General features: G+C 34.9%; 1 protein-coding gene across 1 annotated transcript; it reads left to right on the forward strand.

The window, feature by feature from the left end:
• The first annotated feature begins 2,730 nt into the window (after positions 1-2,730).
• On the forward strand, positions 2,731-13,513 carry LOC127842014 (carbonyl reductase [NADPH] 3-like). The gene is made up of 8 exons (XM_052371313.1): positions 2,731-2,890; positions 5,200-5,281; positions 5,788-5,966; positions 6,264-6,376; positions 7,748-7,876; positions 9,433-9,574; positions 12,367-12,430; positions 13,173-13,513. Exons 1-8 carry the CDS (start codon positions 2,864-2,866, stop codon positions 13,268-13,270), a joined length of 834 nt encoding a protein of 277 aa, XP_052227273.1. The 5' UTR covers positions 2,731-2,863; the 3' UTR covers positions 13,271-13,513.
• The last annotated feature ends 1,357 nt before the right edge of the window (positions 13,514-14,870 follow it).

The following is a 14,870-nucleotide window of genomic DNA, read 5'->3' on the forward strand; positions in this document are numbered from 1 at the left end:
CATTTTAATGCGTTTTTCGAGTTGAAGCAATTTTAATTTTCTCATGTTTCCAAACAAAATTGTAGGCCCGGGCCTGCTGTGCCTAATAGCATCTACACCCCTGTTCTTGTATAGACAAAACCACTGTTCAAATATGGAATTAAGAAAATTGTTATGTAACTCATTGGTTAAATGCCATTTTGACTATGCTAGCTCTTCATAGTACAATGGTATTAGTAAACAGTTAAAAAGAAGATTACAAGTTGTATAGAATAAAGTTGTTAAATTTATTCATGGATATGACTCTAGAACATCTTTGAAAGTTAAAGTTTTTAGTAGTATTGGTTGGTTAAATGTTCAAAACAGAGTTATGCAAATAACACTCAACCATGTTTATAAAATTGTTAACAAGAAATGTCCTCCTAACATGACCTTTTTGTATAATAATTTTAGTTTAGTGTCTAATATACATAGTGATAACAGTAGACATAGTAAAGATAACTTTTATTTACCTCAATGTCCTCAAGTGAATGGTTTTACCAGCACTACTAACCGGTATATATATATATATATATATATTACTGTTGTTAAAAAAGTCATCAATAAAGTATTTGTACGTACATTTAAATGTGATGACAAGATAGTAGTATACATTGTGTAACTAATGCTCTCTAATAATATATGCTAATTACTATTTGATCTCAAGACTATAGTCTCAAGTTTAAATTAATGATATTTTTATGCGTATTAATGCCACCATTTTTGTACATTTTCCACCCATCTATAGGGCCCCATTGGAAATAAGTTGCAAACCTTTCATGGGACATCCTGTGGTATACATATCATGTCTTGATTTCAACATCTTGTAACTACTTGTTATTTCAGATCTCTGCCAAATACACTGACTATTTACTTGTAACTGAATATAAATGATTAACTTTGAATGTGATATTCAAAATGTGATATATCAATGCATTGTGATCCAAAACCTGTGATAATTGTTTTCCAATTGTTAAATGTTGTAAATTGACTGTATTGTATGATCTGTACTTGTATGACATGTATATAAATATGCATGAATAAATCAATATTTAGAAAAGTGTGACTGACACTGTTTCCAGACATATTACAGTTAAATTACTTCATGTCAGTAATGGCAGTCAGGGATGGAAAATATCTTTTTACAATTGTTGCCTGCACTGTCGACCATATTTAGTGTTTTTGTTTCCCATCTAAAGATTACCGAACCAAAACCATGGGCATGCCTGTGATAAGTATCTTAAAGTTTCTTAAAAGATAAATAATATAAATTTTAACAACACCACTGCTCAGTTTTAACATTTCCAATACAGTATGTCTTATTTTGAGAGGCCATTCTGAATTGAGTTCATTTCCAAGGGCAAAGTTAATATATTAATATTACCAAACTGAACATTGTTACACTGTCCCTAATTTTAATGGCACTGGATTGTTTAAGGCTTTGAAAAGCTAGTTGCCTCGCCGGGATAACAACATCTGGAATTAAAATGCCTAGGATAAAATATAAACAATATCTGCCAGAAGTACTGTATGGTTGCCATAATCAAATGTACAGAAAGAATTGTTTTTCAAATTCAATCAAGCCCCACTCATTCCATTCCATGAAACCTTTCAGGTGTCTAAATACTGATAATAGCCCCACTGAGGGCTGTATGGCTATGGTCCATATACAGTTTGTGACTGCCTGGCTGGTCACTATAATGGCATTGGGACCAACGTGGAGTTTACTATTTCTTATATTACACCAAAGAGTTTTTTCTGTAACACTGTACAGTGTTGTACGATTGTTTATGGTATAGAACATAAATATTGATTAAATCTCAAAGTGTGTCGCCTGCAGCCGAACATCAGCAGTGTTGCAATGATTATAATTTAGGAAATACTGATTCTTTTAAGTTTGAATAATGTTGCTGTTTTCACTTCAATAAACAACTAATTGGCTTTCTTAACATTTTATTAAAATTTGAATATTTTGCATGCAATAATATCTAATTTCAAACAATAACATTAATGAATATTCTATTATATTATTCCTTAAAGATATTGGTCCTTATATATCTATATTATCAGTTGATTTAGTGCAAATTTATTGGTGTGTAACCCGAACTATATTTTCGGTGTAATATCTTCCGCCTAGAGGCGTTAGACATATCCTTCCACCAAATACACCCGAGAGACGATCGCCGATATGGCGGAATTGTCCGAGGTGTCCCGATTGATGATGAGTATGTCTGTATAACATTTATTTAAAGAATTATTTATGAAGTACACTAAGTCATAACGAATAGGGCAACATAAACCGTATTTCGTTCATATGTGTTCACGGCGAGTAAGTGTACATAACACGTATTTTATAAAGAATTCGATTATAGGTAGTAATTCCGAATATGGCTACATTGCACGTTTTTTTTTAAAGAATTCGTCCGTAAATAGTAATGACGAGTAAGGCTACAAACCACGTGTTTCATTCATTTGTCAGTGAGTGGTTAGACGAGTAGTTTTAAATAAAACATAGTTAAATAATTTGAGAGTAAGCAGTCATGACGAGTAGGGCTACATAACACGAATTTGAAGAATTCGTTCATAAATAGTCATGACGGGTAGAGCTTTATACAATGTATTAAAAGAAATGAGATTGTTTTATAGTACATGTTATAGAACAGCAAAAGAGAATTTTTAATAGGAGATAAACTAGAACAGTAAATGATAACGTTTTATAGTACATTAAAAAGAACAGCAAAGTAGAATTTTTTATAGTACCTATACTAGAACAGCAAATGCTGCAGTATTTAAGAAATCGCTCTCTTGCGCAGGAGCAAAGGTACAAAAGGAATTTTATAACAAAATGAGCGGATCAAAACGTGTTGCTGTTGTAAGTAGTGTTTAGCATTTTACCAAATTGTCATTCAAAGTCACAGTTAACGTACACTGATTATTTATAAACTTATTACTTTATATCACTTGTTTATTGAATTGTCTAATTAAATTCTTCCATTTTAATTATTTTTATGAAATACTTTCTTTTAATTTATTGTATTTATGCAACGGTACGTTATTAGACACAAGCAGGGGGGTGTATCAAGGGGTAACTATGTCGGTCGGTAAGGTTGTAAGCATACGTTTATGGAGCGAACAACATTTTTAAAGCGATTCAATTGACACTTAATAAGTTATCAACATTTAGTATAGATGCACATTACATTTTTTCATCCCTAGTGATTGACATCTTTATGAGAAATTTGTCATTGAACATATGTGGCAAATAAGTGCGTGTTTTTCGTCATCGTCGTGAAAAGCTATTCTTCGACAAGTATGTCTTACGTGTGCCCACTTTCGAATTTACCGTTTCGAGTAAGATTAAAGAAGCACCGCCACACAAGCAGACATGGCTTAAAGATAACACGCACCTAAAATGGAAACCAATTTATCGTGCAGTTTTATTAACCATATGTGTGCGATGTTTGCCCTTGTGCACCATCATATATTGATGAAATTACTAACACTAGTATCGTTATGTTCGGAAAATGCTGCTGCCAAAACGTTCACTAAACAAGTTACATACAATTATGTATTTAAAAAGCCATGGTTTGATATTAAATGTTAACACGCGCAAAGTGATATTTGAAGCCAAATACCGATATAAATGCGATCGATTACCGCCGAGTTTTGAATCGCTAAATACGCCTTTTCAAAGCATAAATTGTAATGCTGAAACGGCTGAAATCAATCAGTTAAACTTTCATATCGTAATAAACGAACCTGTCCTGTACAACACGCAGGAATTTAACACGCCTTTTATCGATGCCGACACTGAAGCGAATATTCAACGCTTAAAAAATCAAATGCAGCTGGGCCATGTAATAACATGCTAAATTGATATTTGCAATTTACTAAACACATGTTTCTACCTATTTATGTCAAGTTGTTCAACATGCTATTCGATACTGCTCATATTCCTTATGTGTGGCTTGAAGGCACAATCTACGCTATTTACAAAAGTAAAGGGGGCAGCTGCAACCCTTATAACATAATTAAGTTGCTTTGGAAACTCTCAACATCAGTTGTAAATGAGGGGCTTAACACATGTTTGGAAGCAAGTAGATTTAAGACGACAATTAGCTAGGATTAAAAAAATGCATTAGTGTATGGACCACATATTTGTTAATCAATCTCTAACTGAAACCCTACACATAGACAAAACATCAATATTAATAAAGTTAAACGTGTACTTAGCAATCAAATCATTCAACAATGGCATGCAATTCAATATACATGTACTTACAAACATATACGTTATAACTTCAGGTTTCTTGTTAAATATTACTAAACGAATAATCATTTTACAAATAACATAAAAAATATGTTTTAATTTGATAATTAAAAAACCCAACCAACAATGAGTCTTTTACATGTATAGTGTGCCAGGAAATATATCGTTCTTTGTTGTTGTAATTTTTTGTCTGGTTGCTGTTCTTGTACATGTATTTTGACTGTACCCCGTAAACCGTAAAGCACAGTGCTTTTTAAATATTTTATCATACCGCTACATTGATATCTGTCTTATGTAACGTTGAATGATATATAGTTTTTTTTATATCAGTTCAGCGGGAAGTTGTTATATCAGTCAATGTTTGGAGGTAATTCATATTACTCAGAATGAACTTTAAAGTAATCATATTTAGTAAAATAGAATCAGAATCAAATTAACAAACACTTGATACCAAGATGTTGTATATTTTATATACAAAAATCAACATAAGAAGCAAAGAAACAACAACACAACAACACAAATATAAAGCGCAAGTACTCATGATGTGATTATTAAAATTTTATTATAGAATCATAATTATATATTCCCATAATAAATGCAGCGTCGTAGCGATTATTTTTTCACAATTTCTTATAAAATGGGGGACGTAGAGGTATAATAACCATAAAAATAGATTACTGCCTGATCGTTTTGTAATATATCAGGCTCGGCACGAATCAAATAACGGCTCGGCAAGCCTCGCCATTAATTTTATTCTAAGCCTCGCCTGATATATCACATAACAATCAGGCAGTAATCGTTTAGTCTCTATGTATAACTAAATGTATATTGTTCATCTTAATGCATACCTGTATGCATGATATGTGAATAAAGTTATGTTGTGTTCTGTTCATTTGTTTATTTAATTTTAGGTGACGGGGTCGAACAAAGGTATAGGCGTCGCTATTGTTCGCGGTCTCTGTAAACAATTTAAGGGCGACGTCATCTTAACCGGTAAGTTTAAAATGCAAGTACAGTGTATTATTATTAGCATATACTACTTATAAACACTAGAAGTATGAATTGCAATTTGATGTTTAGTTTTTGCAGATATTTTTTACGATAAATTTTCAATATACACTCTTAATTGACCGACATGTAACGTAAAGTTAAATCGACTTAAGACTGAGAGGTTCTTGGTTAAATTCCCAGCCAGGGATCATTTAAGTATCTCTTCATATACTATAAGAACTTATACTTCCCGGGCAACATGCTCAGGAGTACCTCTGGGATCACATGGCTTTTAAAGAATCGAGCAAAAATAAATTGACTTATACTAAATCAGTTGACAATTGCATGGTTTACAGATCACGTCTGAGCTTTGTTTGGTTCTAGTTTCCTCGAGTTATTTCGGAAAAGAAACATAATACTAGTAATTTTTATGCTTTACTTACATATTAGTTAAGTATTCTTTTTAAAACTATAGTTAACATGCCATTACCATGTATTCAACATTGTAGCCCGAAACGAGGGAAATGGTAAAGAAGCGATTAAGAAACTGAACGCAGAAGGCCTGAAGCCCGTGTTCCACCAACTTGATATCACAGACGTCGCCAGCGTTCAGCGCTTGCGTGACTTTCTCCAGAAAAACTACGGTGGCCTTGACGTTCTCGTGAATAACGCGGCCATAGCTTACAAGGTCAGGACAGAACATTTCATAGTTTTATTATTTACCCCCTTTAAGCGGGTTTTATGAATGCGATCCGTCCGCATGTACATTATATTTTCTTGTCAGCTCCATATGTTATCTTCAATATCATTTGAAGTATTTTAATGGAACTTGGCTTCAATTATTAGGAAATTAAGACCATGTGCAGGAAGCAAAGTCAGTCGTGAAGTCTCCAAATAAATATTCGAGACTTTGCCTTGTAAAATATATGTGGCTTTGTTTTAAACAAACATAGAATTCTCCTTATTTTATATATTGCTGTTGCAGAATGCCGCCACAGAACCCTTTTCCGAGCAGGCTGAGGTCACCATGGCAACCAATTTTTGGGGAACGTTAAACGCCTGCAACGTTCTGTTTCCGATACTAAGGCCGCATGCCAGGTAAATTAATAGGTAGCTTATATATGCGTTAGTCAGTTATGTGATAAATTCGCTATTAAGACAGTATATTCATGATAAGTTATCAATATTTATATCTTAGCGTTAAAAACGATGTTCTTAATCCGGCAAAATATATAATTCATCGCTAACAAAAATAAGACATATTTAATGTGCGTATTTCGATGATAATGAGGTTCTTCTGAGTCTGAAGCTGTGTTATGTGTGCACCCGGATTGTGTTCTGGCACTCCTACATAATCAACTTACTACAATCACGGACGTTAAGGCGAACTTTAAGTATAGCTGAACTATGCAGGTATTTAGGTTTTACTGAAGGATTGTCGATAAGGTGAGGATTTGTGTTGTGTTGTGGGGGGAGGGGGTAGCCTGAGTACCCGGAGGAAACCACGTCTGTCCGGTATGGTGACCAACAACTAAACTTACATGCTCACGGGAACAACGCGTGTAACAACCACTGCGCTAACCGGACTACGAGACCTATTTGTATTCGTGTATTTAAGCTGTGCCGCATTGATACTACAGAATCATTTCGTTAGTTTTGGTTATCAATAATATACCATGAATTCATACATGTGCTACTTAAAGTATCACTGTTAAAGTTTCAAGCTTACCGGTAAATTCTTGTATGTACAAAACTACAGCTATATAGAGAATATTTGTTTACAAAGCGCTGCTCACAAAGCCTTTCGGATTTTTGCCGAGGACATTTAATTATCCCGTTTGATTGTTTACTGGTAACATATATTGTTAAGCTTTGAATGTGTATTTTGCACAGGAGTTTTAATATGCGGTTGTATGTAAAAGTATTCCACCTATTTTTCAATTGTGCAAAAGTATTTTTTACCTGGACATTGCATAGTTTTCAAGTAAACCATAACACTTAAAAGAATTGATCTATTTTAATCTTAATATATCTATCTGAATACCGTTTCCTTCTAAAACATGTATTTTTTTTATATCTGCCATACGTCCTCGATTCATACCATAAATTCAAAACAACTGTCTGATTTTATAAAACCACTTAACATTTCTATTTTAATGTCCAGAACGTTACCTACAAGAAATGATTGATACATTTTTACTGACCACTTCCTTAACGTGTGTTTCCCGCTTAAAGCTACATGATACTCCAATACATTTGCTCCATCTCAAAATTTACTTGAACGGTTTTATGAGACCGACATAAATGTCTACAGCTGATTTACCTCACTTTTTGAAGGGACGTGTGCACATATTTTGACATAAGTATAGTTCGTCATAAAATGTTTAAATTGATAAACGTAAACATCGGTATTCAAGGGCTCCAATATATAACAGAAAACGATTGAAGAAAGAAAAAACAATGTTTTAGGGTCGTAAACATTTCGAGTCGAGGAGGGTCCAGAGCGGCATCAAACTGTAGCCAAGAACTGCAGAAACGGTTTCTGGACACGGACCTGAGCGTGGCGAAAATTGAACAACTCATGAAGGACTTTGTCGCGTAAGTTTATCATATATGGCTTTTAGCCACTAACAACAGCTTTTGACAATTTACTTCTGGTCAGTTGCTGGTCATACATACTCAAATTCAATGAACATTTCGTAAATAAAGTTAACCCATAAAAAATCGATTTAGCAATAGCCAAAATTTCAACGCTAGATGTGTACTGGTAACATAGATTTAATAAAATACAAAATTCTCGTTTTTATTTGTGTTTGTCACAATATATTCCATGTGAATATTTCCGCGACGATATTCGAACATTCACGAGCAAATGCGAGATTGGCTTCGGGCAGCTCATTAGAACTACGTCCTGCTTCCGACGCTGCTCGAAGCATTTCTCTCATTTGCTTAAAGGATTGCTCAAGTTCCTTGCAGTAAAAATAATTCCTCCAAAACTACGTCAAACTTAACAATTGAAAGTTGTTCGGATAAATGAAAATTTATTCTATTATATATCTTAGAAGCGAACATTGATAAATGAAGTAAGCTCGTGCACGTGGTTAATTTCTTAAATTGGAATATGTTATAAAAAGATAAACTACACACTATTAACTTATTTGAGACACTTTCCGAGAACGATTCTTAGGTAGAACTTTGTAGTGGCTATGAAAACGATAGTTTGAACGTATGCAATTTAAGGCAGGTCCGTCCTATAATTTGTTTTATCTGATAATCAAACTTGGTGACCATGTGTGTTATCAAAATATGTCAGCAAAGTATAAAAACTGTCATTTCGCGCATACACCTCTGAATTAAGGCATTTACTAATACACAAAATACATGTGTATTGGCAAAAATATTCTTGTCTGCCCTAAAACTAGTTGTAATGGTATCATAAAGAGAATTGTTTTCCACATGTGTGGGCCGTAAAGCTTTAAAAAGTTCGAGAAACAGTCAGAGGATCTGAATGTCGTCTGAATTGACCAGAACTTAAAAAAATAAAATTGTCCGCTTTCTTTTTTGAATAGTTTTAATATTGTCCTTAAGACCTTCGCTGTATCAATAATTTTACTACACATTAATATATCCAATTTAATGTTTACAATACGTTTAAAAGGATGTATTTTTTGACACTATGGAAGTCTTGTAATAAAGAGTCTTTTTTTATTCTGGTATGAAACAAGTTAAGGAATGCAGACACGCATTTTGTTGTTATTTTTTTATTATATCCGATGCCTGTCTGGAACATTTTGGTGTATTTGATTGGAGCTTAAGATTACACGTGAACTTTTGGAGCTGCGTTAACTGCGGAATTTGTTTTAAGACTTTAACTGCAAAAACCCTGCTTTTTCCGTTGTCTCATTTCACGCGAAAGTTATTCACTTAAACACAATAAATTTTTTATATAATTATTTATTTAAATTTAAATTTCAATTGCCATCAGAGTACATAATCATTTTTATTGACACCACATTTGCAAAATCATAAAACGATTACACAATCTGATATAAAGTAAAGATAATAAAAAATTGTTGTGTCATGGTAACAAATTGGTAATGGATTTAGCAGAATCTTACCTTAAATAACTGCGACTCTCCAATCAAATACTACAGATCTGCGAAAGCCGGGAACGTCAAGGCAAAGGGCTGGCCAGAGCACGCATATGGCATAAGCAAGATCGGGGTCACTTTGATGACGATTGTCCAACAACGACAGCTCAATTCTGATAAACGATCGGACATTGTGGTTAATTCGGTAAGACGACCGGACATTGTGCTTAATTCGGTAAGACGACCGTACATTGTGGTCGATTCAGTTGATCTGAGTTACCATTGGTTGCAACCACTCTATTCACGTCAAACCTTATTTTCAACCAATTGTTTAGCACATTCAATATAAAGAAGTGAAACTCCAGCTGCTGGAGCAGTATTGAAATCTTATTACAAACAATTAGTTGGTCCTTTATTTATGGCAAGTGACCGATTGCCGAAACAGTACAAAACAGCACAATACAGCACAATACAAAACAACATAAACACAAAGCTAATAAATACATGCACATTTGTTAATTAAAAGCCAATTGAAGTCGACTTTTATTAGACAATAAACGAGGACATTCGAATACATTTAATGCATGCGCATTCACTGGATTGTAGATATGAGAAATATGTTAAATTTCATTGTTTTTGAGGGAACGACACAATTCAGAGACTTTTTAAGTATTACATTTTATGTTCGATTGCATCATGTTTATTAAGCGAGATTTATTTATTTTTTAATACTCGAAGTCACGTGCGAACAAAGTTTACTCAAAAGCCAAACAATGCAATAAAAAAATAATTAAATATTGGATAATACATTCTTAAAATATTCATAATCAATTGAATATATAGTACACAGCATCATATAGATGTAGAATAAGAATCTCATAATGCCAAGGAATTTGTTACTAAAAAGAAAAGAACCGACTGACAAGAAGTACTTTATAATCAAACTAGTTATATGATTGTCGAAATACAGACAACAATATATAGTGTTAATGGAGTTAACAAATAACACATTTGCATTAAAAAGTGAGAGACATGCTTCATGCTGTTGGTTAAGTTCTAAGACAAACTAATATTTTTGAAATATGCAATATGCTGTCATAGTTGTGAAATGGTAACTGCAAACTATCTAAACATGAATTGTAGCCTACAAACATAAACTTAACTCTCAATATCGAATGTTTATGTCAAATGGTGCCTGAGGCCGTCTTTTAGTGAACTGGACAGCAGCAAGTGTTTTTTTTTCATGCTGCCAGTCTGACAGAGGCACTGGTCTGACTCGCCAATCCTGAATATGGTGAACATGTGGTAGTTCATGCGGTTGTGGCTTGTCCGCAGCCGAATATTTGGACCTGCTCGGATCTTGAGAGCAGAAGGTTTGGGTCGTTCCTGTGGTATCCTGCATGCAGCTGTTTCTTTGACTTGATGGCGGTCTTGGCTTTTTGGAACCGTCATTCTGCTTTTTTGCAAATGCTATCCTTTGCCAGAGTGTCTTCGGCTTTATTACCAAGTATGTAAGAGTGAGAAGGGACCCATTTCAGCACGACAGTTTTGCAGTGTATAGAAAGCATAAGTAAATGGACAGTTCGTTCATCAATTGTTCGTCTCTGGCAGTGTCAAGCGCCTGCATGACTAACTTTGAAACATTTAACTTTGTTGGAGGACAGTGTGCTGAGGTCAATACGAGCTTTACCTTATTTGAGCGCTACTGCTTTAGACCTAAAATTGGTGGAGTAAAGGAAAGTAGCGAGGGATCTTTTCTCCCTCTTACCTGATGCAGATTCTGGCTTCACTTCGTCTGACAGCCTAGTTGGAAGACCCGTCAGTGAAGGTGTGCGTCCAGTGGTGAGTGATATGCGTTCGCATATCGCTCCAGCCTGGGTGTTCCAAGTACAGGGAGATTTCTTTGGAGACATGATGAAGCGTCCTCTCTTCAGTGTTCGGTTTGTAAGTTTTCTCATTCTTTCTCTCATATGATGTGTGGCAGTCGTTTGAACTGTGTTTCTCGGGTGAGGCTGTCCCTTCTGTACCTAGATGTAGAAGAATCTCCTTGGTGATTTAATCTATCCCTGGGGATTTTATTGTATGCAGGCTTTGAGTTTATTAGTTAGAATGTACTCGAATTCAATGTGCTATGATGTTGTTTTTGATAGCATAAATACTCCTCGCGTGTGTCTTTCTTTTCTTTCAAGCTTGAAGGTAACTTCTGATGGCTAACCGGTGGTTTGGATTCAGATGCGTTTTTTTATGCAAACTACATTAACTGCAATGAATTGAAGAATTGAATTGAAGAATGTTTAATTGTCGATTTATCTCTCGAGTGGTGTGTGTACTTTCTTGGTCAATCGTTGTAACTTTACGCCTCCATAGCCTGGCTCTTTAGAGCGAGAAGGGATGACTTCGGTACATCTGATTGGATTCCTTTGAGGCGCGGGACTCTATCAGCGAGGTAGGGAACTGCACAGGCCAAACACCATCCCGCAAAGCTCTATGGCTGTCATTGGAATGCATATCGTTGCACCGTCGTTATGCGCACTTTAGCCAAGTGTATCCGACTTCAGAAGTGGTTTATTTTCCTACTTTTCCATGTCGTATTGGACTTACCGGTAAAGGCTTTAGAGTATGTTGAGCCCATCCCGCCCTTGTTTTTGTCTGTCTGAGTGATCTTGTTAATAACTCGTGACCTCGAGGAGAGGTTAAGAGTCTGTCCTCTACAATTCAACTGTCTATCTGTTAGGAGTTTACACTTCCATTGGAATAGCTCTCGGGGTAACAGAGGCACTCACACTACACCATGTTAAGAAATCAGCAGTGTGGGAGATTCTTAAGATATTAAATCGTTGGTGCGGAATGTAGCCAAAGAAGGGAGGGAAGGGTGCGGAGTACCTTAAGGAAACGCCTTCTTACTGGTATAGTTACCGACGAACAAACTTAAAGTGCGTGAATTTAGCTTGTTATCATAGTTTATTTTTTTACAAACTAAACGTGTTTTTATTTCAGTGCTGTCCGGGATACGTGGCTACCGATTTGAGCAGCTTTAACGGTGAAAAAACAACCGACGAAGGTAACAACTACATCATCGTAATAACGCTCATATAATTATGTTTGGCATTGTTCGACAGGGTTCTCATCGCAATACGCGGAATATTATAAGCACCCCCATTGCAAAGTATGGGGTATTGCTAATATATTAAAGGTCATTAGCTTAATTATTGATTAACTATAATATTCGTCGGATACTAATAATCGATGTCCTCACACCCCAAAAAGTAATTAATATACGAAAAGTGCTGCATGTATATTCGAAATATATATCCAATGCATGACATAATGCTTAAGCAGGGGGGGGGGAAGGGTTACATGGAAGAATTTGTGGTTATGATCCAACAAATATACCTGATTGAGAAATCCACGAAATTTAAATTCAAGGAAAATATTTGAAATCACAATAGTTACCAACTTTTTTTTCAGCTCAGTACTTTTTTCGTATTTTATAATTATTGTATGTTTTATTTTAGCCTCGCTCTTTGAAAATGGGTTTTAATGCATGTGCGTAAAGTTCGTCTCAGATTAGCCTGTGCAGTCCCCACAGATTAATCATTGAAGACACTTTCCGCTTAATGATATTTATCGTTTAAAGAAAGTATCTTTATCAAAAATCCACTATAGGCGGAAAGTGTCCCGGATTAGCCCTTGCGGTCTGCACAGGCTTATACGGGACGACTTTTTACGAACATGCCTTAATCCCCCCCCCCATTAACAGAGCAATTATCATTTTACATTCAAAACCCTGTCAACCATTTCAGGTGCAGATACTACTCTATATCTCGCGTTGTTGCCACCAAACGCAGCCTCCCCAAAGGGCGCGTTCGTTTGTGAGCGGAATATCACGAAGTTCTTGTAAGTGGGGAGAAATGAAAAGACAATACGAGGGAACCTCCCCTGTTAAGTTTTCGCCACTCAAACTTTAGAAAACTTTGGCAATCTGAACAGCATAATTTTGATTTTGAAAGATTTTCTCACAATATTTTAAAGTTTTGACTGTTAGAGAAACCGTATCCAAGCTTGTCAGAATTTATGTACATTAAATGTATATTTCACGTTGTCATTGCGTTTAAATTTATTATATAAAAAATGAAAAATAGTCTTCAAACATGGTTATTTGTATACAATGCAACGTTTATATCTTAGATTTTACGCATTCCCGGAACTTCCATTACTAAAACTATTGATGTCTTGTTACATACCAATAGAAGTAAATTACTACCAAACTGTCTATAATTGAAGACTTGGCATCTCCGCTGTTCAATTTACCATACCGTTATCTCTTTTTCAAAGGAAAAGTGTGTACTAGTTTATAAAAAATAAAGTATACGTTTACGCCTTAGTTGTAAAAGAAAACTTAGTGGTAGTAGATTAAATGTTATGAAGAAAAATTAATCATTCGCAATGGAAGCATTTATGTGTTCAAAAATGTAATTACTTATGTGAAAATGGAAAACTAACTGCAGTGGTGGAGTGTTTGTTTTCATCTTGACATTATTTCGCATAACCGTGAATTAATAGACCAGATATCAATTGGAAATACAACTTAACAAAATCCTTTTTCATTAGACCGTTTATGAAACATGAATGTGAGAATCTTTTTTCATTAACATTTTGGACCTTTTCCTGTCTCATAAAAGGGAATAATTCTCAATGGAAAGACCATGACAAAATCATGTTAAAAACCAGATGTGAAAGCTGAAGAGAAGACAATATTTTCGCAGCAGTTTCTCTGCAGTTAACTTTCGATAGTGTTCCATAAGCATAAGGGGCAGTGAATTTGTTCGGTTGAGATCATTTGCAAGAATAACGTCTCCGAAGCAATCCAATAATTAATCTTTAGGAAAATGGCGTCCGGGACTTTATCATTTACAAGTGATTTACTTTGCCGAAAAATGTATTCATTTTCTGGGTAAATGGAGTTTTGAAGTATAATAAAGCTGACTGAGTCTCTATCTACAAATACATACAGTTGCAATTACAAAACTGTAGTTTCTGTTACCATATGTTAACTTGACACTGTTAGAACTGAGCAGATGTCCGTTTACCATGTCGACCAACAGTTTTGTGACATTTGTATGGTTTCCAAAATGAGGCTTAAGCATTCCCGTACTATTCTGGCTTGAACAGCCTGGATGTGAGTTGTAATGTACAAGTATTTTTTATAGACAAAGTATTATGTACTAGAGTTTCTATAACATCAGTTTGAAAGGCATCAGATTTGTACCAAATATATCGGTATTGTTTACGGAACAGCTACTCCGAACCCCAATCCATAATACTTCATATGACATTTACTTAATAGCACGTTTAAACAAACATAGTTCGATCCCTTGCGTATCACTCATACACTTGAATATGGCAATACCGTCTTTCCGTCATTCTATTTTGTGCAAGGCGTATAAACAAACGTGTCCGTACCGTTTAAAGGCTCCGTTTATTTGGCAAGAATATCCCTC

This window comes from Dreissena polymorpha, chromosome 8 (assembly GCF_020536995.1).
Source record: "Dreissena polymorpha isolate Duluth1 chromosome 8, UMN_Dpol_1.0, whole genome shotgun sequence".
NCBI classification, from domain to species: Eukaryota; Metazoa; Mollusca; class Bivalvia; order Myida; family Dreissenidae; genus Dreissena; species Dreissena polymorpha.

Coding starts and splice junctions, on each gene's coding strand:
- LOC127842014 (XM_052371313.1), top strand. CDS start 2,864: ATGAGCGGATCAAAACGTGTTGCTGTT. Junction 2,891..5,199: donor GATCAAAACGTGTTGCTGTT/GTAAGTAGTGTT, acceptor ATTTAATTTTAG/GTGACGGGGTCGAACAAAGG. Junction 7,877..9,432: donor CTCATGAAGGACTTTGTCGC/GTAAGTTTATCA, acceptor CAAATACTACAG/ATCTGCGAAAGCCGGGAACG.